Source organism: Ambystoma mexicanum, chromosome 4q (genome assembly GCF_040938575.1).
Source record: "Ambystoma mexicanum isolate Mex_15411 chromosome 4q, UKY_AmexF1_1, whole genome shotgun sequence".
In the NCBI taxonomy this organism is placed as follows: Eukaryota; Metazoa; Chordata; class Amphibia; order Caudata; family Ambystomatidae; genus Ambystoma; species Ambystoma mexicanum.
The window spans coordinates 106,652,513-106,677,502 of NC_090928.1; the positions used below are offsets into that span (position 1 = coordinate 106,652,513).

The 24,990-nt window shown below is 44.4% G+C and overlaps 1 protein-coding gene across 10 annotated transcripts in view; it reads left to right on the forward strand.

Annotated features, from left to right (window-relative positions):
- Positions 1–24,990, forward strand: part of RRBP1 (ribosome binding protein 1) — a 441,849-nt gene that overhangs the window by 228,448 nt on the left and 188,411 nt on the right. For 9 of the 10 annotated variants that reach the window (XM_069607556.1, XM_069607549.1, XM_069607553.1 and 6 more), the window contains exons 14-16: positions 9,557–9,594; positions 22,955–23,045; positions 23,172–23,206. The exons of the other annotated variant lie outside the window; for it this stretch is intronic. In XM_069607556.1, coding sequence (XP_069463657.1) covers positions 9,557–9,594; positions 22,955–23,045; positions 23,172–23,206 — 164 coding nt within the window. The remainder of the gene's footprint in view (positions 1–9,556; positions 9,595–22,954; positions 23,046–23,171; positions 23,207–24,990) is intronic. 10 annotated transcript variants of the gene reach the window in all.

Below are 24,990 nucleotides of genomic sequence, written 5' to 3' on the forward strand. Positions count from 1 at the left end.
TATTTGCTGTAAGTGATTTAAGACGGATGGTGGGGTCACCATCTAGCAATTTTGTAGAAAGTTGTCTCTGCTAGTTGTCTGTCACACTCTGTGATATAGTCTAAACGGTCCAGGAGTACAATGGCTCCTTATGACTGTAGATGTGGTGTTCTTGTGTGAAAATAGCTTGTCATTGCAACCTGGAGCAATTCTGGGAGACTATCTTTATTAGTCTTCTCTAATAGATTAAGTTTGGATAGTACCCTCCACTCAAATACAATTGATTCCGGACTGTGGCTGGCTACAGGGGGGGCAAATGTTCGATGGGTTATGGAGGCCACTATTGCTTGATTCCATCTTGAAAGGATTATCTTTAAAGTATTGTTTTAGGTGAATCTTCTGAAAATGTTGCATTTTTGAGACGGGAATTAAAGCTGTCATAAATTGAAGTGGCAACAAACCTGAACCCTTTGTCCAATACAGCCATTTCCTCTTTAGTTGGTATATATGAAGACAAGTTAATCAATAGGCTGTCTTGCTTCGTGTGTGTCTAGGTTTGTAATCCCACATCATCATGTCCCTGTCTAAAAAATAAATACATTGGAACTGTTGTCTGTCTATTATTACCATTGCCTCTACTTCTTCCAGTGCCCCATGGTAGTTTCCTCGAGTTGGGCTCACTCATTGAACCATCGTCCTCTGAGCTGGGCGAACTGTACGAGGCATTCGTAAAAACAAAGGTCTTGGGGGTCGTATGTGCAGCAGTGGGTTTTGGAGTTGGGAATTGGGTCTGGTTGAAATGGTTCCCATCTCTATTTCAGATCATATGGTTACAGATTTTCCCTGTAGCATGACTTCAGGTTCCCCACATAGGAAGACTTCTGCAGGACACCCAGGATGCTGGAGAAGAAGATAGGATGCAACTAGCAGTGAGCAATCTTCAACTGACCCAAAAAGAGCCTGCTGGCAATGAGGAGGAGATAAAGGACTTCAACTCTGGTGGGCTAACTCTGATGCTGCTTATGGCCATCAGGCAGAGCCACAATGATGCCCCTCCATGTCGCACAGCACAGGGAGCAGCTTCTCAGTTTCCAGATTTAGGTTGAGCTCCCCTCTTAGGATGTGTAGACCGTCTTGACTATAGAGCAGGTCTGGGAGTCATATGAGACAGGAGTTTTCCAAAAAATCAAGATGAAAACTAGTTGTCAAATCGCAAAATAGATGAAGATTAAAACAAGTCCAATTAAAAAAGATATTCCTTCAGTTGAAACATCTAAAATGTGCATAAATGCATTAGACAGTTTCACCATATAATAAATAGAATAAAGATAATTATCATCCATAAGTCACACTTGTCATACTTTCTCCAAATGTTCCCACAAATAGAATCTAAACTCACGCAACATAGTAACGAAGGTTCAATTGATTCTATACAATGGTTCCCAAACAGTAGGCACAATCTATCAGAGTGGGGGATATTTAATCTGGCCCCCACTATTTCAAGGGACTGGGCATCATTAAATGGAATTCTAAAATAATATCCTAATGTGTAGCTAGTGGGAAATGCATTGATATACATTGAACGCAACTGGCACTATTCACCTTAGTATCCAGATTTACTATGTTAACCTCATTACCATAGATCTTGCAGATGTTTTTAACTTTCCATTTTAATGTTTGACGGGTTATCTCAGAACCCATAAAACCAAATTTCAAACACAAGTAGGCCAGTGGTAATGATTTGGCTAATCTGAATAATTTTACAGTTTTCCATTCCAGGATCTCTAATCTCTTTCAGTGTTTGTCAACCCATACCTCCATTCCATAATGGATGACACATGCAATTTTTGAGTTCTATAACAATATCCTGTGTGGAGAGAACCCTTCTTGCCGTCTGATGAATTTACTAATAATGTGGCTTGCTGCATAGAATTACATTTTCACAACACTTTGCCCACTGTAATTTATCATCTATCAGCTCTCCCAAATATTTGTGAATAAACACTTGTTTAAGTTGACTGCCATTCAGCCACTAAACATGCTTCTTACTGATTTTCCCAGAGGGGTTGAAAACCCTAGATTTTGTTTCATTTATGTTGATTCTCGGGACGTTTTCCTTTGAAAAGTTGCCTAAAGCATTTAGTTTAATCTGTAAGCCATGTGGAGTAAAATCGAGGATTAACGAATCATTGGCATAGCCCAACCAACCTACTTTCAAACTGCCATATTTCACCTGACACACAACACAATTTACCTTGTCGAAGTTAGTCAAATCTAAACCAATAAGTTTGGGGGCCAAAATGCAGCCTTGCTTCACTCCCCTAGTAGTTGGCATCTAGTCTGTAACCCTGCTATGCCCATGTAGCTGAATTATCACTCTAGTATCCGAATAAAGATGTAAAATTATGGCTAATAAACAAGGTGGAATACCCCACGCTACCAATTTTTCGCAAAGCTCATGCCATAGTACGGTGTTGAATGCTGAAATAAAATCAATTAAGAAAACATATACTGGCAAACCCCTAATTTTTCAAGCATATTTGACAAGCGAGACCAAGGTCAAGATATTGTTCTGCTAATGAAATATGTAAAGCGCTGCTGTGACCAAAAGGTATCCCTGAGCTAATGCCTTTTGGAGAGTAGGCCCGAAAACTGACAAGAAGAGAAAGGAGAAGGCCAGAGAGAAGAGCAAACAGCCAAGTAAGTTCACAAAATTAAACAAATGTTTCCTGAGCTTTTCTAAAGCATAGAAGAACAATGGTTCTACTGGGCAGCGGAAGAGAATTCCACAAATGTGTAGCAGTAGTCGAAAAGACTCTGCCACCCACAGTGGATTTACGAAACTGGGGAACACTGAGCAGATACAAGTTGGTGGAGTGAAGGTTATGAAAGGGGCATGATTTTTTGACAAATGTAGGTGGCTCCACATCCATGAAAGGCCGGTGTAGCAAGCCCCATAAGCAAGCGGGCTGCTGAATTTTGTACCACCTGCAGACAATGAAAGGCTTTTGTTTGCGCTAGCAGTGCCGTTACAGTAGTCCAACATTTCAATCAGAGGTGGAAACCACCAGCCCATGCAGATTATCCGGCACAAATAGAATAATCTTTCTGAGTATTTTCATCTTAAAATTGGCAGCACTACATCTGGCCTTAATCTGGGGCTCAACTGAAAGAGATGAGACAATTTTGAGACCTATGTTTTTAACAGTATGCACTAGGGCAGGAAGGACAGCCCACAGAAGAGGGCCAGATGTCGGCCACTTCTGACGGTAACACTATGATGGTAACCCGACGCTGTTCACTATAGAGAGCTCTGAGATCCAGGGAAATGCTTCAATATTTGCTGTCCCGGGGTTGGATTCATTATTTGTAATGTCCATTTGGATAAATACTTTTTATTTAGTACTTCGTCATATTCATTAATACAGATTCTAGAACTGGACTAATTAGAATATTTGCACTTAATCATACACTGTGTATGGGTAACTGTGGTACACCCTGCTTGCCCTACCAGTATGTCTTTTTCCGATGTTTGTTAATCTGCTTAGAATCACATGCTGTGCATATGGTCCGACATCCAGTGGTAACCGCAGAGTATTGCATCTTGTCTTTTGAGAATCGAAAGGAAACGTCGACATGGATGTGCCTGTAACACTATCCCTACGTGATGTGTAGTATACCCAAGATCCCTCACGCTTCGAGGTCCCTCAGATTGTTTTTTTACGCCCAGCATACTGGTTGCCTTATGCAGAGCTTGTCAAAGATATTGCTTATTGTCCCCTCGACCTTTGGTCGAATAGTTATATAAAATAATTCAGATCACCCTACCCGTCCTTATTTCGACGGTTGTTCCAGATCTCCGCTGAAGACCTTCAGAACTTCGACAGACGGTGATCCAGTCGGCGCTGCCGACCACGTGGCCTGGCCTTCCGCCGGCCTACACAGTAGGGAGAGTGGGGTCAGGGTGGACATTTCTATACTATCTGAGAATATCTTTCCCTTTCCTTCCTCTTTCCCTTTTGGTCTTCGTCACCCTACCCATCCTCAGCTGTGTAGAGGACTCCATTCAGGTTTTGCCCCATTTGTAAAAGCAAATTCCCTTGGAAAGATGAGCACAGACGGTCAGAAGGAAGGATGCGCGGCTTGTAAGCTCCTCCGTCCTAAGACCTTAAAGGAGCGTAAAGTCAAGCAGTGGGCAGCCTACAGTATTTCGAAGGCCGAGTTTTCTCCCGCTGCCGCAGCCACCGAATGTGACGACGGCGAGAGTGACGATCAGACCTCCGACCCGGAGGTTGTTGACCTTTCGACGTAACGCTCGTGTTCCGCATCGTCTATCCCCGGCCCCGCTAGGCATGGCTTAGGCACTGCTATGGGGAAGTCACACCCCGGCGACAAAGATGAACATGTACAGAGCACTAAACACACAACCCCAAGTCTATCCTTGGCCAAGTCGAAAAAGACTTCTGCGCCAATGGGTACACCAGAGGTTGTGGCGGCTCACGCCGACTGTCTGTTTCGGCAGCCCTCCCCGCAGCCGCATATGCGCCTAGCGACCAGGTCATCAAAAACAAAGAGCGCTACTCCTAATATGCCAAGTTCCATTGAGACGCATCACAAGAAGGCGTCCGACGATAGGGTTCCGGTTCCGCCGAAAAAACGGCACCGCCAAAGAAGGCTGCCGCCAAAGATAAGGCCACAGTTCAGCTGAAAAAGACTCTGTCGCAAATACAGGCTGAAGCTACGTGCCTCCCGTCTGTGGAGGACGTCGCCGATAGTATAGCGAGGATTGTTTCCGTCGATTCTCAGAAAAGGCAGTCAAAGGATACTTCGAGGCTTACGGAAAAGGCCAAGGATTCGCCAAGGTCTGTCCAAGGATGGCCTAACGGGAGGACCGGAGCCCATTCGTAAGCCGAAAGAGAGGCACAGGCACGTCCCACCTCTGTCCGTCCCTCAGGAGGAGTTCTCCGAGGGCAAAGAAAGGCTATCTTCGACACTGAGACAACATTCTCGCCGTTTTTTGATGGAAGAGCGTGTACAAGAACCCTTTCCACCCCAAGACCATTCTAGGTCTTCGGTTTGGACTAGGGAGAAACTTGAAAACTGCATGGAAAGGCTGGGCAGGTTTGTTTCCCGTTCAGAACATCACACACCAAGAAGGCCACGGGAGTAGAGCCCTGTGGAACCCAAAGCAAAATTCACAAGACTTTTTGACCCCTCTTTAGAAGAGGATATATACAACTATGACCTAACTGAAGAAGACATTCCTGCGGACACTCGGGATTAGAGAATTGGTCGTCATCCTGAGGACATGCATGATCCCACCGAGGGATGGGAGGAGAACCCGGATATGGGTGACCCTCAACCATGGCAGTCTCCAGAAGATCCGGATGCCCTATCTTTTGGATTCCCCCACCAAATACCCCCACTAGACAACCCTCGCCGGTGGATGATCAATTGACATTTAACGTCATGTTGGTAAAGCAGATGAACACTTTAAAATTGTCACAGATGAAACAGTCCCTGAAGCTGACTTTGTGGAGGACATCCTCAAAGAGAAGCCGCCGGCCAGCCAGGCTATTCCTCTCCTCAATTCAAATAAACAACATCTGGCTCCCTCCTTAACACCTGCTCTCACAAGAGGTCTCTCTGGTGGTGACTACTGTGAGAAAGAGGGGAGGGGGTCCCCTCTGTCAACTGGCGAGGCACCCCCGGATAAGGAAGGTAAAAGAGCCCTTGGGAAGAGGGTTAGGACCGCAGCAGTGTTTTCAACACGTATTGCCAACACAACTTTATTGGCCAGCTACGGGGATGTTCAATGGGCCTTACTACAAGAAGACCTACAGGAGGTTCCCGAACCTCTACGAACTCGTCTCCTGACCAGTCACTGAGGGCAGACAAGTGAACCAAAGCATACTTAAGAACACTTTGGCTTCTGCCGAGACGGCTGGTCAATCCATGGCTCAGGGCACACTTCTGAAGAGACATGCGTGGCTACGGAACTCTGGATTCAAGCCAGAGACGCAAGTGTCACTTATAAACAAACCCGTGGAAGAATCCAACCTGTTTGAGAAGGCGGTCGATGAGGCCCTCCAGACTGCAAAAACGGAACATGATACCCTGAAAACACTGGACCAAATTACACAAAACCCTCTACAAGACGAGGATCTGGGTCCAAACGGCTTTCTCGTAGCCAACGTTTTCCGCAACAACAATACTCCTCGGGAAACAATTGGAACTCTCCACAGGGAACCACCGGTTACAACACCCTGTATCCCCAAAGGGATCAGCGTCATGGGAAAGGAAGTGGCCGGGTCTCTACCCCTAGAGGCTCCCCGGCCTCAAGTTCAAAATGACCCGAAGATTCGGGTCCCCTCCCGTTCCTCCCCGGTCGGGGGCCGGCTAACATCGTTCCTTCAGGCATGGGAGGGGATAACTACAGACAATTGGTTGCTGAAGACCGTGGCCCATGGGTACTGTATAGAGTTCAACCGGTCCCCAACATTCAGACCTCCACGAGCAAGACGGACACCAGACCATCTTTGCATACTTCACCAGGAAGTCGAGACGCTACAAGAGAAAGAAGCCATAGAAATCGTATCTCTGTGACGGGTAAAAGAAGGTATTTATTCAGTGTACTTCCTTGTACCCAAAAAGGATTTTACCATGCGCCCTGTTTTAGATCTGCACCCAGCGAACACATTTGTAAAGCCACAAAAGTTCTGCATACTCACTCTGCAGGAAGTAATTCCCCTGCTAGTACAGGGGGAATTGCATGCCAACACTAAACATGAAAGATGCATACTTTCATATTTCAATGTTGCCAGGGCACTGAAAATACCTCAGATTTATGATACAAGACCAGCATTATCAGTTCAAGGTACTACCCTTCGGCATAGCATCTGCACCAAGGGTATTTACGAAGGTACTAGTGGTGGCAGCAGCACATCTGCGCAGGCAATCCATCCTGGTCTATCCTTATCTCGACGACTGGCTCATACAGGGGACTCTTACGAAACATGTCTGTCAAATACCCAAAAGACAATAGATCTTTTATTCAGTCTGGGAACCTCTATCAATGAGAAAAAATCCAGCCTAGATCCCAGTCAGGTCAAACAGTTCCTAGGGGCTCTAATTCGAACAAAGGACAGCCTCGTCTTCCCCTCTGAGAGGGTTCAAAACATGTTTCAAATCCCTCAGTATGTAGCCGGTCGAGAGGTGACGGTACGCAAGGCTATGCGACTGCTAGGAATGATGGCGTCCTGTATCTTCTTGGTTCCTCGCGCCCGCTTGTGCCCATTGCAAGAGTGGCTCAACAGCCAGTGGTGTCAGGCCAGCAGACACTGGGACGATCTAGTGGTTGTCTCGCCGGTCCTCGTTCTCTCGCTGCAGTGGTGGTTGAGGGACAACCTCTTGAAGGGGAAATCCTTCACCACCCCCGCAGTGGAAGCCACTCTGACTACAGACTCCTCTCACAGGGTGAGGAGATCCCTGCTTCAACAAACAGCGCACAGAGTTTGGTCGTCAGACATAGCATCCAACCACATAAACATTTTGGAACGGTTGGCAGTGTTTAAAGCACTAAAAGCTTTCCAGACACAACTGCAGAGGAAGACGGTCCTGATCCTCAGACAGCATCACGGCCATGTACTATCTGAACAAACAAGGGGGCGCTCACTCTCCAGGACTGTCAGAACATTTGGAAGGGCGCTCTCAAACGCAACATGTTCCAGAGGAACTCAACCTTCTGGCAGATATACTCGGCAGAGACTTTCTGTTGCCCATGGAGTACGAATGGTGATTACACAGAGACATTGTCTCCAACATTTTCGCAGAATGGGGCTTCCCAGAAATCGATCTGTTCCCAACTCTGGAGAACGCTCAATGCCAAGATTACGCCTCCAGGTACCCCCAGAACTGTTCCAAGGGGAACGGACTCTGGATAACATGATCAGGGAAATTTGTCTACACTCCCCCTCAGCCACAAACGTGGTGTTGACTAGGCTTATGGGGGCTCCTTTCGAGCCCATGCACAAAGCAAGTCTTAAAGACCTCACCTATAAGACTGCTTTCTTAATAGCTATTGCCTCCATTAGGAGAGTAAGTGAACTACAAGCGCTCTCAATCCTAGATCCCTTTGTAACAGTTCACAAAGATAAGGTGGTTCTACGCACTCGCCCTAGGGTCACGCCAAAATTAATTTCCAAGTTCCATTTGAACCAGTCGATGGAACTACCAACGTTCTTTCAAAACCCTTCAAGCCTGGGAGAAAGAACCCTGCACACGCTGGATGTACGCAGAGCTGTCATGTTCTACATAGAACAAACTCGACCACTAAGGAAAACTAATCAGTTTTTCGTTTCAGTGGCGGCAGCAGGCAAAGAGACGGAGTCTCCAAATCCACTATATCTAGATGGATTGTCAAATGCATCACACTCTGCTACAGTCTTGCTAAGAGAGAGCTGCCCTTCAAGCCTAGAGCACATACTACTTGAGGCACCGGAGCGTCCATAGCATTCATTGCAAATGTTCCCCTTGAGTCCATTTGCAAAGCAGCAACCTGGAGTTCTGTATACACCTTTACAAAACGCGATTGCCTAGACATTCATTCTAGGTCTGATTATCAGGTGGGACAGGCAGTACGAAGATATCTTTTCACTACTGTTCCTTCTCACAACCCACCTCCAACTCTGGGTATTGCTCGCTAGTCTATCAACAGCATGTGATTCTAAGCAGATTAACAAACATCAGAAGATATGCATTACTTACCGTAAAAACATTTCTGATGGTTGAATCTGCTTAGATTCACATGCTCCCACCCTTCGTCCCCGCTCTGATGGAAGGAACATAGACATCTACTATTTTCTCTCTTTTCTGTACTCACTCACGATAGTCATAAGGCTCCCTCTCAGCAGAAAAAATACAATCGGAGGGACCTCGACGTGTGAGGGATCTTGGGTACACTACACGTCACGTTGGGAGTGTTACAGGCACGCCCATGTCGACGTCCCCTTTCAATTCTCTAAAGATGAGATGCAATACTCTGCGGTTACGGTGTCCAGTCATTTGGTCGACTACAAACTGGTCGACTGCAATTTGGTCGACGTCATTTGGTCGAAAACCAAATGGTCGAATTTTTTTTTTTTTATTTATATATGTGTTTTGTGGGTTTTCGTGTTAAAAAAAAAAAAAGAAAGAAAAAAAAGGGGGTTGGGGGGGGGACCCCCCCCAAAAAAAAAAAAAAAGGGGTAAAAAAAAAAAAAAAAAAAAATTCGACCATTTGGTTTTCGACCAAATTGATTCGACCAGTTGTCCAGTCGACCAATTGATTTCGACCAAATGACTGGCAACCTGCGGTTACCACTGGTTGTCGGACCATATGCACAGCATGTGAATCTAAGCAGATACAACCATCAGAAAAGCTTTTATGGTAAGTAATGCATATCATCAGAAAGTGTTGTCACGTTCTGCTATAATTATATGTAATCATGTTTTATGGTATCTTCATAAAAAGGAACATAGTGTTCCGGCGCTGTATTTTATTGCATACCTTGAAGGAACTGTTATGTTTTCATTTTAGGCAACAGAACATGCAAATGTTGTACAGCTGCAAGAAAGGTAAGACCAGTATGTTATACCTGAAAGGTTTCATCCATGAAACAGTTGTATTGTTTACAGGAGATTATCTGAAATCAAAAGATACATTTTGTTCTATACAAAAGTGAAACTATAGCATGGTTGATTTGCATGTGCGAAGAAAGATGCATTCTTAATGGGGGAACTATAAGAATATTTATGTTGGGGAGACTTCAGTTTTATGCTTTGTCCCCTCTTCTAGTGAGACCCCCAGCACCTTTTATTGGACTTCTGGACCTTTTTCTTGCTCTCCTGAATGAGGGGATTCTTTCCCCCTTTTTGCTCTGACCATGGGAACCCCGTTCATTGTGTTTTACTTTATTTTATGGAGTCATGCTTTCCTCCATACCTTTTTAAGGCATCTGTTTCACTTTTGTAGCACACTATTTGCAGTGTTGCTGGGAGTCCTTTGGATCCCCCTTTTATCCTTCTTATCTTTTTCTCTAGCGAGATCAGTGTTAGGAAGAATTCTCATTTCTGTGCTAATTCCCTTCAACCTGAGAACCCCAGCCCTTTTGCTGGATTAGGGACTTTTTAATTTTAACCCTGCAGTGAGTGAGACCTTTTTTCATGCTCTCGTGTGCTTTGTGGTTTCACTGTTTTTTGAGTCTGAAAAACTCCTTGGGCATCTGCCTTTTTGTCTGGTGACCCACATCACCTTCAGTGCAGTGTCACCGAGAAATCCCTTAGATTTCTCATAAGGTTGAAATACCTTTTCTTGGGTGAACTACAGTTCCCAAGGATAGTAAAGTGAAATTGACTTTACTTAGCCTTTTTTCTTTGTAGGTCCAGCACACACCATCTTATGTGGAGTGCTGCGGGGGTTACCTAGTAGCTCCTTGTCCTACATTCTCGTGTAACATTTTTATATTACCCTTACTACTTTAAATGGCTTGTGGCAGTGGTTTACTTTTTCCTACCATTATGCTCTTCTACCACAGGCTGAACCCTCGGCTACAGTACAGCACCCATGGGTGCCCATTTTGTCAAAATGGCCCTGGACGTCTTTTTTCGCAGTTGATTTTGTGAGGTCTTTCTTGGGTTTTACTCTGTGCGTTCAGACCGGTTTGAGCCCTTTGTTTGTCTTGCCTTTGGCGGGCTTCAGCCCTGAAGCCCACCCCTGGCTCCAGTGTGTCTGGAAGGACAGGATGTGAGGGAGGGTCCCGAAATCCCCTGTCCTTCGTCTCTAGGAATGCCTGAATGCAACCAGTCCTGATTGGCTGGCTGGCTGGCCTTTTAGGACAGCCACCCTGCTGTGTGATTGACAGCCTAGGCTGTGCATGAATGGAAGAGACCTGCTTAAAAGGCGAGGGTTTTGGGACTACAGACTGAGTGCTGCTGAACCCAAAAGACCCGGCAGCTACCAACGACCTCCCGAGTACCGCCTCAGTAGCCCTCCAGAGGTCCTCCGTCTTGTCCCCACGACTGAGGCTCAGGAACAAAGGTCTGCACTGCTGTAGCAAGACAGAATCCAGCTGGACCACTCTTCTTCAAATCAGAGGTACTGTTTAGGCTTGGTGTACTTACCTTTTATTGCCTTGTAGCCGTTCTCTTTTCAGTTGGGAACTGCATTGGCTTGCCTTTTTAGAGTTGATTCCAACTTTTTTCACAGGCTTAACAGCTTGTGACCCTGCAAGTATTTTTCTAACAAACTTTGTGCAGGACTTTGATCTAAGAAGTGCAACAGATACATAGACTGTGTCCCAATTGACTTTGGCTGTCCTGGCTTACTGAAGACTCTTCTATCTAGTCCATTGACTTTGATGCTGTTTGTCCTTTATAGGTGGTAGCGTGTTGTATAATGTTACTGCTGGCAAAGGCTTATTTAGATTTCATTGTAAGATTTAGTTGTCCTTGCATCTACTGAGAAACTGTCTAACCTTTTTCCTTCCCTAAACTTTCCTTTCCACAACCTCAGAATTGGCAAAGTAGAACTAGTGCGATATATACATGCCATTACTGTCCTTGTGATTGAAGTCACCTCAAGGTGTAGGAATTGTGTAAGCAGCTTATCCAAAGATTATCCACTAACTTGTTTTGATTCTGAAAAGTGATTTTTACAGTATATTTACATGGTTACAACAAATTGCCTTTTTAAAGAATGCTCATTTAAAAATTGATAATTAAATATTTATAACTAAAATCTTGAGTGTAAGTGTTACTTGGCTACTTGTATTTACGGATTTCAACTGTACAGCTCTACTACTCACATTTTTCCCTCTTGAGATAGGCCTGCCTGCTCAGTCACACTACCAACTTGTGTAGTACAGCCCTATACCAAAGGGTGGGTTACCTAATACCAAGCAGATAAGTGTTGTGTAGTCTCGCACAGTGTGACTGCATCAATTCTTACCTAACAATCTGCACACACCACACCACAAAAAGTGGAGTGCTGAGGGGGTTACCTAGTATCCCCTTTCTCTCCGCTCCTGTAACATTTTAAAGTAACAACCTGTTGGGGAGAATTCTCAGAAATGTGTTAATTCCCTTCTACTTTGGAGACCCCCAGCTCTTTTGCTGGACTTTAGGACTTTTTATCTCTCATGTAATTTTAATGCGATTTATTATGTTTCTTTTGACTTTGGAGTTTGACAAACTCCATAGGCATCATCTTTATGTTGTGACACACAGCACCTTCATTGCAGTGGCTCAGGGGAAGTCTTAGATTTCCCCAAGGGTTAAATTCCTTCTCCTGGATAAACTATTATATCCAAGAGCAGTGAAGTGAAATTGACTTTACTTGCATTTTGTAACTTTCTAGACCCAGCACACACGATCTTGCCCTAGGGTGCTGATGGGGTTATTTAGTATCCCCTTTGTCTAGTTTCTCATGTAACATGTTTGTTACCCTTTCTACAATTAATGGCTGATGGCAGTGGTTTACTTTTTACTACCATTGTGTGTTTTTGCTGCAGGCTGCATTCGCAGTCACGGCAAGGCACCAATGGGTGCCCATTTCGTCAAAATGGCCCCGGCCTTCATTTTTCACCATTTCTTGTTGGAATGGTCCTTCTTGAGATTTACTTTGCGTGCCAAACCAGGTTTGGTCTCTGTTTGTTTTCTCTTTGGCGGGATTCACGAGTGAAGCCCGACTCTGGCTCCAGTATGTCTGGCAGGGGCAGGCAGTGAGGGAGGTGCCAGGAACTCCCTGTGCATAATCCCTTTGGTTACCCTGCCAGGATAGTGAAGGACTAAGAAAGAACAACCACACAAACGGCAAAAAATCAAAGGAGCCCACATGTGCATAGCCGCATACAGCGTGCGAGAAACAATATCACAAGTCAGTAGAACACGTCCACTGCCACCAGTCATAAATATAGGGTTGTGTTAGGGTTAGGAAAGATTGTATGCAGTACCCTTTTGGGTGCACATCAATAACCTTGACCTTATGGCAATAGGGACCCAACCTTTGGTAGAAGTCTGAACTACACAGGTTGGTAGTGTGGCGGAGGAGCCAAGCTTACCTCAAGAGGGGTCAATGTGATCAGTAAGGTTGTGACACAGTTTCACAATAACAGGTATTCAAATAAACACGTCACAGTCAGTTGTGTAAGCCTTCTTCAGAAGGGAGCAATATATTTAACAATTAAAATACACTTCCAAGCACAATCTTAGTTTCTCTTAAGCAGATGATACCCATTGGGGATGGCACACAGACACTTCCTACACCCTCAGGTGACTTAAATAGCTAGGACACTGTGGACATTGATTGATCACTGGTGCATTTAGAGCAATTTGGTGTAAAAGATAGAATAGAGGAATAAAATAATGGTCAACAAATAATTCACAAACCGGTAAGTACTTTTGATACCTTCCAATGCAGAGTAAATTAACCCTTTCCTGGGCGAAAGGCCAAAGCACAAAATCAGAGGTAAAGATGAGTCTCTGAGGGAGCCAGGACAGCCAATGTTAATTGCACAATGTCAAGGGGAGCTGAAGATCTTCTTTGCAGGTAGGTAAAAAGTCTTGCACAATATTTTTAGAAATGTTTGTAGAAAATGGAACACTTGAAGGGCCACAAGCTGGGAGGCTTGTGAGGGACAAGGCTATAGCAACTCTGCAAGGTAACCAAGACCGGTCTCAACTGAGAGCAAGCAAGGCTACACAACAAGAGGTAGTTCTCTTAGACTTTACAGTACGTCTGGTTAGAAGAAATGGTTCCAGCTGGCTTCTGTTCCTGTACAGCTCTGCAGATCCTGTTCCTGAGCCTCAGTCGTGGGGACAAGGAGGACGTCTGGGGACTCCTGCTCTGCATTGGGAACGTCCGCGGCAGCAATGGGCAAACTTCGGATCAGTGGCTCTTCAGTGTTTCAGCTCCTCGCGTCCGACAGCAAATGGTAACTCTGCGGTTCTCGGATACCACTCTGGACTTTCCTCGCATCTGGGGTCCAGCACTCTGTTGAGGTGGCTCAGGCTTGGTCAGTCCTGCATCAGGGAGGTCTGGAGGATCTTCCTGGCACTTGGGTCCAACTTAAAAGCAACACACACAATCTGGTGTTCCTCTCCCTGGCACTTTGGTTCCAGCAGCAGTGCAGTGGAAGTACAGCTAGCTTCGATAGGATGTCCAGATCAGTGGTCGAAGTGAGCGGGAGCGGTCGGGAGCGGTGCTCCTCTACTTTTTAAAATTAAGTTTTACAGCTCCCATACTTTTATTTTAAAAAGAAACCGTTCCGGAAAGGTTTCATTTTAAAATAACAGTGTAGGAAGAGTTTGAAACTTTCCCTTTTAGTGCATTGCACTGAACGTTCCCCTAAACAGCAGGCGCATGTGTTTGGGGGGTTTTATTGTGCGTGGGAGGGGACATGGCAATGGGGTTTGTTGGGAGCGGGTCAGGCCATCAGGGAACATAGTTCCACTACTTCTTTTCTTACACTTCGACCACTGGTCCAGATGGGTTTACTTTGGAGTTTATTGGTCCCACCAATTCAAAAAGGGAGAAGTCGTCCTTGCAGGGCTTCTCTAGTTGAGACGAATTCGGAGCTTCAGCACAGCATCAATGGCTTCACCAGGCAAACCAACGGTCCAGGAGTTGCAGCAGGCGTCTCTTCCAAGTTCATCTTCGGATTCCTTTGTCCGGTGGTCCACTCTGCCTTCCAAGTCAAGAGACTCGCCTTTTATCCAATTTTCTCCCATTCATTCCAGCATAGCTGCCACTCACCCAGCAGGGTGGCTGTTCTTGCCGGACAGTCAGCCAGCCAATCACGCCAGAGTGCATTTGGGTCTCCTAGGAGACTAAGCACAGAGTCTAGGGCACCTCCCTCACTTCCTGCCCCTGCCAGACATGCTGGAGCCCAAAGCGGGCTTTACTTGTGAATCCCGCCAAAGACAAAACTAACAAAGAGAAGAAACCTGATTTGGTGCGCAGAGTTAATCTCAAGAAGGACCTTTCCAACAAGAAATGGTGAAAAAAGACGACCGGGGCCATTATTGACAAAATTGGCACCCATGGGTGCCTTACTGCAGCTACAGACCGCGGTAAACACACACAATGGAAGAAAAAGTAGACCACTGCCACCAGCCATTAATTGTAGAAAGGGTAACCTAAAAATGTTACATGAGAAACTAGACAAAGGGGATACTAAGTAACCCCTATAGCACCAGATTGTAGGATAGTGTTTGCTGGGTCTGGAACGTTACAAAATATAAGTAAGTCAATTTTACTTCCGGGCTCTTGGAAACAGTAGTTTTACCAAGAGAAGGTATTTAAACCTTTGGGAAATATAAGACTTCCCTGTGCCACTGCACTGACAGTGCTTTGTGTCACAATGTAAACAGAGGATGCCTATGGAGTTTGTCGGACTCCAAAACCAAAAGAAAGAGTTCAAAATCACAGGAAAATACATGAGAGAGTAGGAAAAAAGTCTCACTCTCTCCAGGATGAAAATTAAAAGTCCTAAAGTCAAGCAAAAGACCAGGGGGTCCCTAAGATAGAAAGGAATTAGCACATTTCTGAGAATTCTCCCTAACGCCCTGGGACCTCAAGCCTGTGTGCTGGGCAACGTCTTCCGAAGAATGAATTCTGGTGATGCTTAGGTGGACTCCTACCTCTCACCAAAGTGCTGAACCTAAATAGCGAGGTGTATCTGATTGACGACGACCATCCTTCATCCGGTACCCTGAAAAGGTCATCAAATCCAGAGTCGCGAGAAGCACCAAAGAATCCTTTGTGGGAGCCTTTTCTGCTGACTGCTGCTGCAAGTTCCATCCAGTGTCCTTTCTTTCGGCCCCACAAATCCAGAGAATGGGTCCTGTGCTGCTACATTGTGAAGGCTTCCGTCTGCAATCTCTTCTTCACTGCTGAGGTACTGTGGCTGAGGGTAATAATTACCTAAATTCTTGTGCTGCGCCTGTTTAGCCGAGTGGGTGATTAGTGTGTTTGGGAGTTCACCCAGGCCCAACGCTGAAACGCATCTAAGGAGCCTTCTACGAAGTCCCTGAATGCTTGCTACTAACTCTGAAGTCTGTACTTGCTTATTAGGAAATCCTCTGGAACTCTTGACTTTCCTGCAACTGAGCCCTATACTGACCTGCCGACTGTTGGCTCCTGGGCCACCACGGTCCCTCTTCTGCCTCGGATATCACTCATGCCTTAGAATAGGGAAGGACTCGGTATAAGGCCTCTGACTACTTGTAAAGGTGTTAGTGTGTAACTTTGATTCCTGAAACCGAATACATTACAAAATGTTACTAGGGTCTTACTTACCTTGAACTGCTTTCTACCTTACTGAAAAGTTTGATGGAGTTTTTGCTTGCCTTATGTTAGGACAGTTTTTCTGAAGTCCAAATAAGGGCTTATTAAAACCATTCAACTGAGACAGTACACGACTCCACTCTTAGTGTAAGGCTGTACCACCTGAGTATATGGTAGTGTAGACAGAGCAGCAAGTTTTATTTTAGGAGGGAGAGAGGGCTGTAGGAAAGTACATAGAACCTGTAGTATACCAAGGATTCAATAGAAACACTTAAAACCAGAAGTACTATAAAACATAAAGGTTTATTATACATACAAGTAGGCCAAGTTAAGTCTTGGGGTAAGTATTAGTCATAGTCCTAAACACATTTCGAAAAACAAAACACAATGCTTGAAGATACACAGATGAAAGCATAAACCTTCTTCGGGATACCCAACAGTAACTCTAGGAAAGTCAGACCTTTTCATACACATTTAGTGTAGGTTACACCTATGCATGGGGAGTAAAACCAATTGTTACATTTTGATTTCTTTCAGTAATACAAGGGTAGTAGACCCTGTCAGTTATGTAGTGACACTCAGCAAATACATCACATAATCAACCAACACTGTTACAAGGATACATTTCTGAATAGTGGAACACAGATTCAAGGGACAATATATACCTATCACTACTTTGAGGAGAACAGTTATACTAGGTGAAGAAGACCTTTTTATGTTTGTTTACAAATGTATATGGCGCTTAAGCCCACAGGCATCAAAGCGCAGGAATAGAAAGACAACAACAAAAATAAAATGACGCAGAGCCGGTGGGAGATCGCAAGGTAAATACAGAACTAATTAATCAAATATCAGGGTCTTGAGCCTCTTGCAAAACACAGCAAGACTGTTCTGTGCGAAGATTGGCCGGCATACCATTCCGAGTCTGGTGTAATATACAATCACAGTGGCTTTTCAGATCAGCGGAATACAGTCTAAGATAATGTATGTAAATATGTGCTATGTAAAGTGCTTTGGATAAAAGCACTATATTAAATGACAAATTATTTCTATAAGTAAACCCCTTGCAACAAATACAACATTCTTCTCTCAGGAATGATAGTTATATTAGCAATACTTTTCAGAATAGTGGAACATAATTCTAAGGTAAGCAATAACTTGTGAATTACTTTTCAGAGGGGCAGTATGCAAATCATAGATAAGAACTCGGAATACACATTTAGAAGGGCAGAAGCTATTCAAGGTGAGTAAAACCTGATTGGTCATCAACTATTCCTCTAACAGGTGTTGGGGGAGGTATCCTAAATTCCACTTGAGGTACGACTTTATAAAACCTTCCCAATGGCATACGCCTGCCCAACTCTATCAGTCTGTATTATTCATGGAAACCTCGTAGAGGGGCAGAATCCAATGGAGTTCGTCTCAGGGTTAGTTCTTCCCTCTAACCCAAGGGAAAAAGTCGTCCCTTCCGGCGCTTCTCTTGTCGATCAGCAAAAGGAGTTCCAGCTCAGCAGCATGGCTTCACCGGGCAATTGAAAGGTCCAGGAGGATGCAGCAAGCTTCGTTGACGGTTTCTTCGGGTGTTCTTCCCAGTAGTTGAGACTGCCTCTAGTCCTGAACCCCTCACCTTTTTAAGAGGGTTCCACCCATTCATGCACAGCCTAGGCTGTCACTCAAACAGAACGGGGGCTGTCCTAAAAGGACTGCCAGCCAATCAGGACTGGGTGCACTCCTAGAGACAAAGGAAGAGTTTCGGGAACCTCCCTCACTTACTGTCCTTCCAGACACCACTGAAGCCAGAGGCGGGTTTCAGGACTAAAGCCCGCCAAAGGCAAAACAAACAAAGGGTTCAAACTTGGTTTGGTGCGCAGAGTAAAACCCAAGAAAGACCTCACAAACAGAAAATGGTGAAAAAAGAAGACTAGGGCCATTTTAACAAAATGGTCACCCATGGGTGCTATACTGCAGCTGAGGATTCAGCCTGTGGTAAAAAAGCAAAATGGTAGGAAAACTAAACCACTGCCACCAGCCATTTAAAGTAGTGATAGTAACATAAAAAATGTTCCAGTACAACGTAGGCTGAGGGGCTACTAGGTTACCCCCCCAGCACTCCACATAAGATGGTTTGTGCTGGACCTACAAAGAGAAACGGTAAGTAAAGTCAATTTCACTTTACTATTCTTGGGAACAGTAGTTCAAGAAAAGGTATTTGAACCTTATGAGAAACCTAAAGGATTTCTGACACTGCACTGAAGGTGCTGTGCGTCATCATACAAAAAGTAGATGCCTATGGAGTTTGTCAGACTCCAAAAACAGTGGAAACACATAATCCAAATCGGGTCAAAACAAATGAGGGTGAGGAAAAAGATCTCACTCGTTCCAGGGTTAAAATTAAAAAGGCCTAAATACAGTAAAAGAGCTGGGGGTCTCCAAGGTTGAAGGGAATTAGCACAGGCATGAAAAATCTCCCTAACGGCCACTCGTAACAACCACTGGAACCAAAACTGAAGAGGATGATGAAGGAAACACGGCTGAGATGATTTCCAGTGACCTTAGAAATGTTCTGCCATTCTGAAAAGTATAAGGTTTTACTTCCCTTAGAAACTGTCTCGCCATTCTAACAAAGTAGATAGGTTAATTTACTCACCTGTTAGTTGGGTCCCTCTCTTCCCAAATGTAATTTGGTCGGTTCCACTGTACTGTGCCTGTTCGGATATAAATGTATGAGTGTCCCCAATTGGGTCTTGATTACCCTGACTTGCTGTTAGCCTGTCCACAATAAGTCTGCCTTAGGTTATACTTGCCTCTTAAATTGCTGATAGGCCCTTTAAAAAGTATACAGGTTTTAGTTACCCAGTGTTGGCTGTGTGCCATCCTAAAACATGTTATTGCTTGTCTTAATCTGTGTTGAACTGATCAAAAAAGCAAACTGTAATAGTATATTACAACATTAGGCTGTACCAGCCTAGAATAGCTGTGTGCCATTCTTGAAAAGTGTTCTTAAGTGTAGCTAACCTAGGTCTGCATTGAGCCATCCAAAAATAGTGTAATACTTTCTTACTGATTTTAGACTGTGTTCCACTGAGCTGGAAAGTGTAATTGTATATTACACCCCAAGGTCCAACTCCCCTAGAATGACTGTTATTCTAAATCAGAGTTATAGGTATATACTGTTCCTGTAATAAGTGTTCCACTAGTCTGAAAGTATATTGCCCAGTTAACTTAGTATGTGATTTCTGGATGAGTGTCATGGTACAACTGTTAGGTCCAGTACCCTTGTATTACTGAAGGTGATCTAAAAGTAACTATTAGTTTTGACTGACCTAGAACTACTGTTAGGTGTTCTAAATAAGGTTATATGCTTTGGCCTGTGTACCTGCAAGCATAGTGGTGTGTTTTTTATATATGCGTTTATGACTGACTAGTACTTACCCCAAGACTTAACTTGGCCTACTTGTATTTAAAATAATAATCTTTATTTTGTATAATACTTCTGATTGTGTTTCTATTGAATCCTTTGTGTACTACAGATCCATTGTACTCCCCCACAGCCCTCTCTGCCTCCTAAAATAAGCCTGACTGCTCTGTCTATGCTACCACATACTCAGGTGGTACAGCCTTATACTAAGAATGGAATTTTGGGTAGTCTCAGTTGAATGGATTTGGTCCATCTCCCGAGGTCATGTGAGTTTCCAGAGCTGTGGAACCCCTATACCAGGAGGCCTGCTGCCCATTACGAGTGCTTCATCGTGGAAAGGCTGAATCCATCCAAATCTTTGCTGAGCCTTCAAGGACACTCCAGAGATCCGATCCAACTCGCACAGACCCCCTCATCACAGTGCAGGACTGCAGGAAGCGGAGAAGATTGACCGGGCGAAACCACGTCCTTTGTTGGTGCTGCAGAAAAGGTGCCAAAACTGCAGTTATCGGAGAAGTTGCTGAAAGTCCTGCCAGAGATCCACCCTCGAGACTGCTGCTGAGAGATCCTGTCCATTGTCCTGCCTTTCGTCATCAGACTAAGGAATCTGGAGGTTGGTTCCAGAGCTGCAACATCTTGGAGCATCCACCACAAACATTTTATTCTAACAAAAGGTACTGTGGGCAAAACGGTATTGCTTACCTGATTCCGGAAAGTTACTCTGGAGCATTGGAGTACACGTAGAGGTGTCCAGGGCAACCCACCAACTCAAGCTAATGCCGGTGTCTCGTTAGTGAGTCCTTTAACTGGGTCTCAAAAGTTGGTTATGCCTTCTTGTATCTCTTTTCCTAGAGACTAGAACGTATCCACAGATACTTTTGAATTCTTCTGCTTTGCAAGACTTTAAGAAGCTGTGAACTGCCTTTTTAGCTAGGGTTCTGTTTTTGACTTTGAAAGACTTGCTGTGCTGTGACACTGCCTCTATAACATGAAGCTCTACTAGGATAACCCCACCCAACAGTTTTCCTTCCCAGAAATGACTGTTGTATGTGTGTGCAGACTAAATACAATTACTATTTTATTTTGTGGGTTCCCAGTATTACCAATAGAACTATCAAACTCATGTAACAATTGTATGTGTTCAGCAACTACCAACTAAGAAGTGACCCTTTGAAAGTATTGAGGTATACCTATGTATGTTGGTTTATTGTGTAAAGTATTCAACAGTGATTTGTGTGTACATCTATATTTTTATGTAAGTTTGTGTTTCTTTGAATATGCTTTACTAACTGGGTTCAGTGTACTTACCTACAGCTCACATCTTCCTCTTAAGATAAGCCTGATGCTCTGCCACTCTACCAAGGTCCTTGAGTAGTACAGACTGATACTAAGAGTTTGGGATCTACAAACTACTGGAATAGCTTACCTTCAAGTGGGACTTTAGGAAAACTCCCCTAACACCTGTCCTTTGGCCATATTTTTCTTTGGCCTTCTTGCTGCCCTCTCCGGGCCAGAATTACCTTATTTGGAATGCAATTCTTTGGGAAGGTTGCTGCTTTCAAGGGCTAAAGGGTGATCTGTATGTGTGGCTGGATGTCGAGGTTGGGACTGTCTTGTCCCAGTCCCCATCCTGCTGCCTCAATGTCTGTTGCTTTTCAGATTATCCATGATTGGATAGCCACTGCTAGTTTTAATGGTGCAGATACTTATTAATGGTGGACCTGGCCAAGCGTCCATTCCTGTGATAAAAGGAGGACCCCTGCAACCAGCTCAGAGATGAGCATTGAAGCCAATGCCCCTATAAAGAAGTGCTGCTGCTGATGACCCCAGCATGACCTATGCAGTTGACCTGCACCAACTCCAGTGAAGTTCTGCTCCTCTGCCTGATCTCAACGAGACCCTGGTCTGCGCTTCGACTACCAATCTCAACCCCCTGCAGCAGGATCTGTGCCTTTTTCAGCCTTCTGAAGTGTCCCTCTCCTCGAAAACAAAGCAAAGAAAATGTGGGTCCATAGAACCTATGGAGGGAAAGTTGTCAAAAGAGAACGTTTTCCTAACACACAGTAAAGCTAACTGAAAAGTATAACTTGGGACCCGATGACTTTAAGGCACAAGGTCCCAAGTGACAAGAAATTGATTTGGTGTTGCCCCAAAGACTTTTAAGCATCAGAGTACTTTTATCCTAAGGGTGAATGTGTATAAAACTGTTATATAGTCAGTGTGACTATATTTGCCTAAATCTTTCATTTGCTTGGTGTTCTTTTATTTTAAAGGCTTAATACATCATTATATATTTTTGTACTTCACTGTCTAACTGGAATTGTTGGTGCTCTCTGTGGCCTTGTAGACCTAGACCACTCACACACCCTCCTCTGTCGAAGCCTTACTGCTCTACTACCTACCCCAACTGGGTTTGCCAGTGTCTTTCTTGTTCACCACAATGGGGTGCCTCTTAAAGCCCCTCCACCCGACTGTTGATTTTGAAAATCCATCTTAACGGGCATAGTGCAAAATGTAAGTTATCTTTGCAGTAGGGGTAATAAGCGCAATGTATCTTTAAAGTGCAGCTCACAGATTTTAAAACCCTTTAAGCATATGTCTATTGGCCATGTTGGTGTGGCGTTCATCTTCCGTTCCAGGGGCTGGAATGGGGGATAACAGCCCGGCAGCCTAAGTTATTGGCCCCAAGCTAAGTGAGGGAGGATAGTAAGGGCCCTGGGCCGTTATCCCCCATTATAGTGGCTGGAACGGGGGGGATGAAGGCCATTAGCACCCTGGGTTACCAAAAAAAAAGGATTTCCCCATCTTCCAACGGGACACGCGTGGCGTTCGTAAAGAACAAAAACAAGAAAAACTGGGCAGAAGGTGGGGGGGGGGTGGTGAAGAAGGTGGCGGGGCGAGCCTGTGTTCCCAGCCACCTGATTGGCTGGCTGCCATATCGAGGGTGCTAATTTGAGATGAGTGATGCTTCTGAATTCTAATTTAGGAATGCTGATCAAAACAATTAAGCACGCCTATATCGGGGATCCTTTTTTTTTGTTTTTCATTTTCTCCTGTCTGTTGCCACATGAGGGAGCTGCGTGGCAAATGTATGTAGTAGTGGTGCTTTTGTCAAAGTCGGTCTTGAAAAACTGGTGCACTTGACGTCTTTCGCACAAGGATGACAAAATATAAGTACAATAAGCAATGGATTTTGAATGCTGATAATCACAAACTGATATTTCCTCTTTCAGGCTACAACAGAAGGAGGACTTTATTTCCTTATTGGAAAAACAAGTTTTGGAGCTCAAAGAAGCTGCTGAACAGCAACAATTAACAAAGAATGTAAGTGAAACTGTTATTATTCTCTGGAGGGAGGCACTATAAAAATGATTGCTGAAGAAAATACTTTTTGTATTTATTAGCTATCTTAATAGCAACACTTTTAAAAAAAAATGCTTTTAATTTCAGGCAACAGAAGATGCCGAAGTTCGGCTGCAAACAAGGTAAGTTTAGTGAATGCGAGATCACAAGTCACATTAATAAGAACATCTATTTTCAAAGGGGAAAGTTATATTTATTTCTCCTAGAACCACAAAGTGTGTTTATGCTCATTTATTATAATTCTCTGATAATAGTCTTCTGAGAGGATCCCTTGGAAATTTGTGTAACTGCATATCTGTCAACCATTCAAATGTAGCCCTAATCGCATCTGGCAACCAGTCTTTTACTGCTCATTGTTGGGGAAAGGTTTTCTTTTTACAACTTTCCCTCCATAGTTTGCAATGGAACCCTATTCTTATTGCTTTGTTTTTAACCCTGACCTTACTTTTGATGCAAAGTAAAGTTTCAGCTTAATTTTGCCTTCCCGTTTGATAATTTGTTATGGGGAAACTGAATAGTCCTTCACACTGTCAGTACTGGGAAACAGTCGCTTTAATTCTTGTAATTTTACATTGCACACAGCACCTATGTAGTACAGTACAGTGCAATGGGGATGTTGGGGAGAATTCTCATAAATGTGCTAATGCCCTTCACCTTAGAGACCCCCAGCAACTTTGCTGGATTTTGAGGACTTGATTTATTTTACCTGGAAACAGTGTGAGCCTTTTTTCCCACTCTTTCATGCATTTTGATGTGTGTTTTACTATTGTGTTCTTTGATTATGGAGTTTTAAGATAACGCCATAGGCATCTTTTCATGTGTGTTACACAGCACCCTCTGTGCAGTGACACAGGGATGTCTTTTTAGACTTCCCAAAGGTTTAAATACCTTCTCTGGGATAAACTCCTGCACTGCATGGGATCGTCAAAGTAGAGAGTCCCAAAGTTCAGCAAACGAGCGGGGAGGTCTCTAAGGTAGAGAAGAATTAGCACATTTTGAGAATTCTCCCTAACCATGTACCCCCTTTCTTTCTTAGTTCTTAACATTTTTGTTACAATTGCAAACTTACATGAATGGCTGTTGGCAGTATTTTGTTTATTTATAGTGCGCACCCTGCCCAGGGGCATCTGGGCCCAGTGTGTTTATCTGCATGACTTTTAGTCAATTTTACTCGCAGGCTGTGTTAATTCAGCCTCAGTAATGCACAGAAGGGCCACTGTTTTTCTAAAAATGGTGGGATCCTTCTTTTTTTGCCATTTCTTGTGTGTTTGCTGTTTCTGAGGTCTTCCCCTGCCATTCTAGGTGGGAACGACCTTAGTGGCTGTTTTGTCTTCGGCGGGAATCCTGTGGATTCCCTGCCCAGACTGCAGAGTGTCTGGAAAGGCAGGAAGCAAGGGTGGAGCCGAAAACTCTGCAGCCCTTTGTCTTCCACTTTTCCTGAAAGAGAACTGCCAGTGGGGGGGTTAAGGGGGCTGGCTATCCCGATTAAACAGCCAGCCAGACCGCCCCTTTCTGTAAAATGCAGGGAGCAAATGCAGAGGTTGTGCTGTAGTTCCTGATAAAAACTCTGAAAATGAAGCTGCTGACAAGTCGACCAATGGAACCAAAACTGAAGAGGATGATTAAGGAAACGCAGCTGAGAAGATTTCCAGTGACCAGGGAGCCTGCTGTGTAACCAGAGCCTGCTGTAGCCCTTGCTTCCAGTCGACTTCGGTATCATGAAACGGATGAGCCAGATCCTGGTGAGACCCACTAGACTCAAGAAGACCTGCATTATGAGCCATCCCACATCATGCTGCAACCTTGCGCGCTGCAATACCCCAATACCCTGGGACGGTGATCCATTGTGCAGTGCAGTCTTCCAAATTCTGAATCTTGCTGAAACCTCATGGGCATCCTGCTGGAC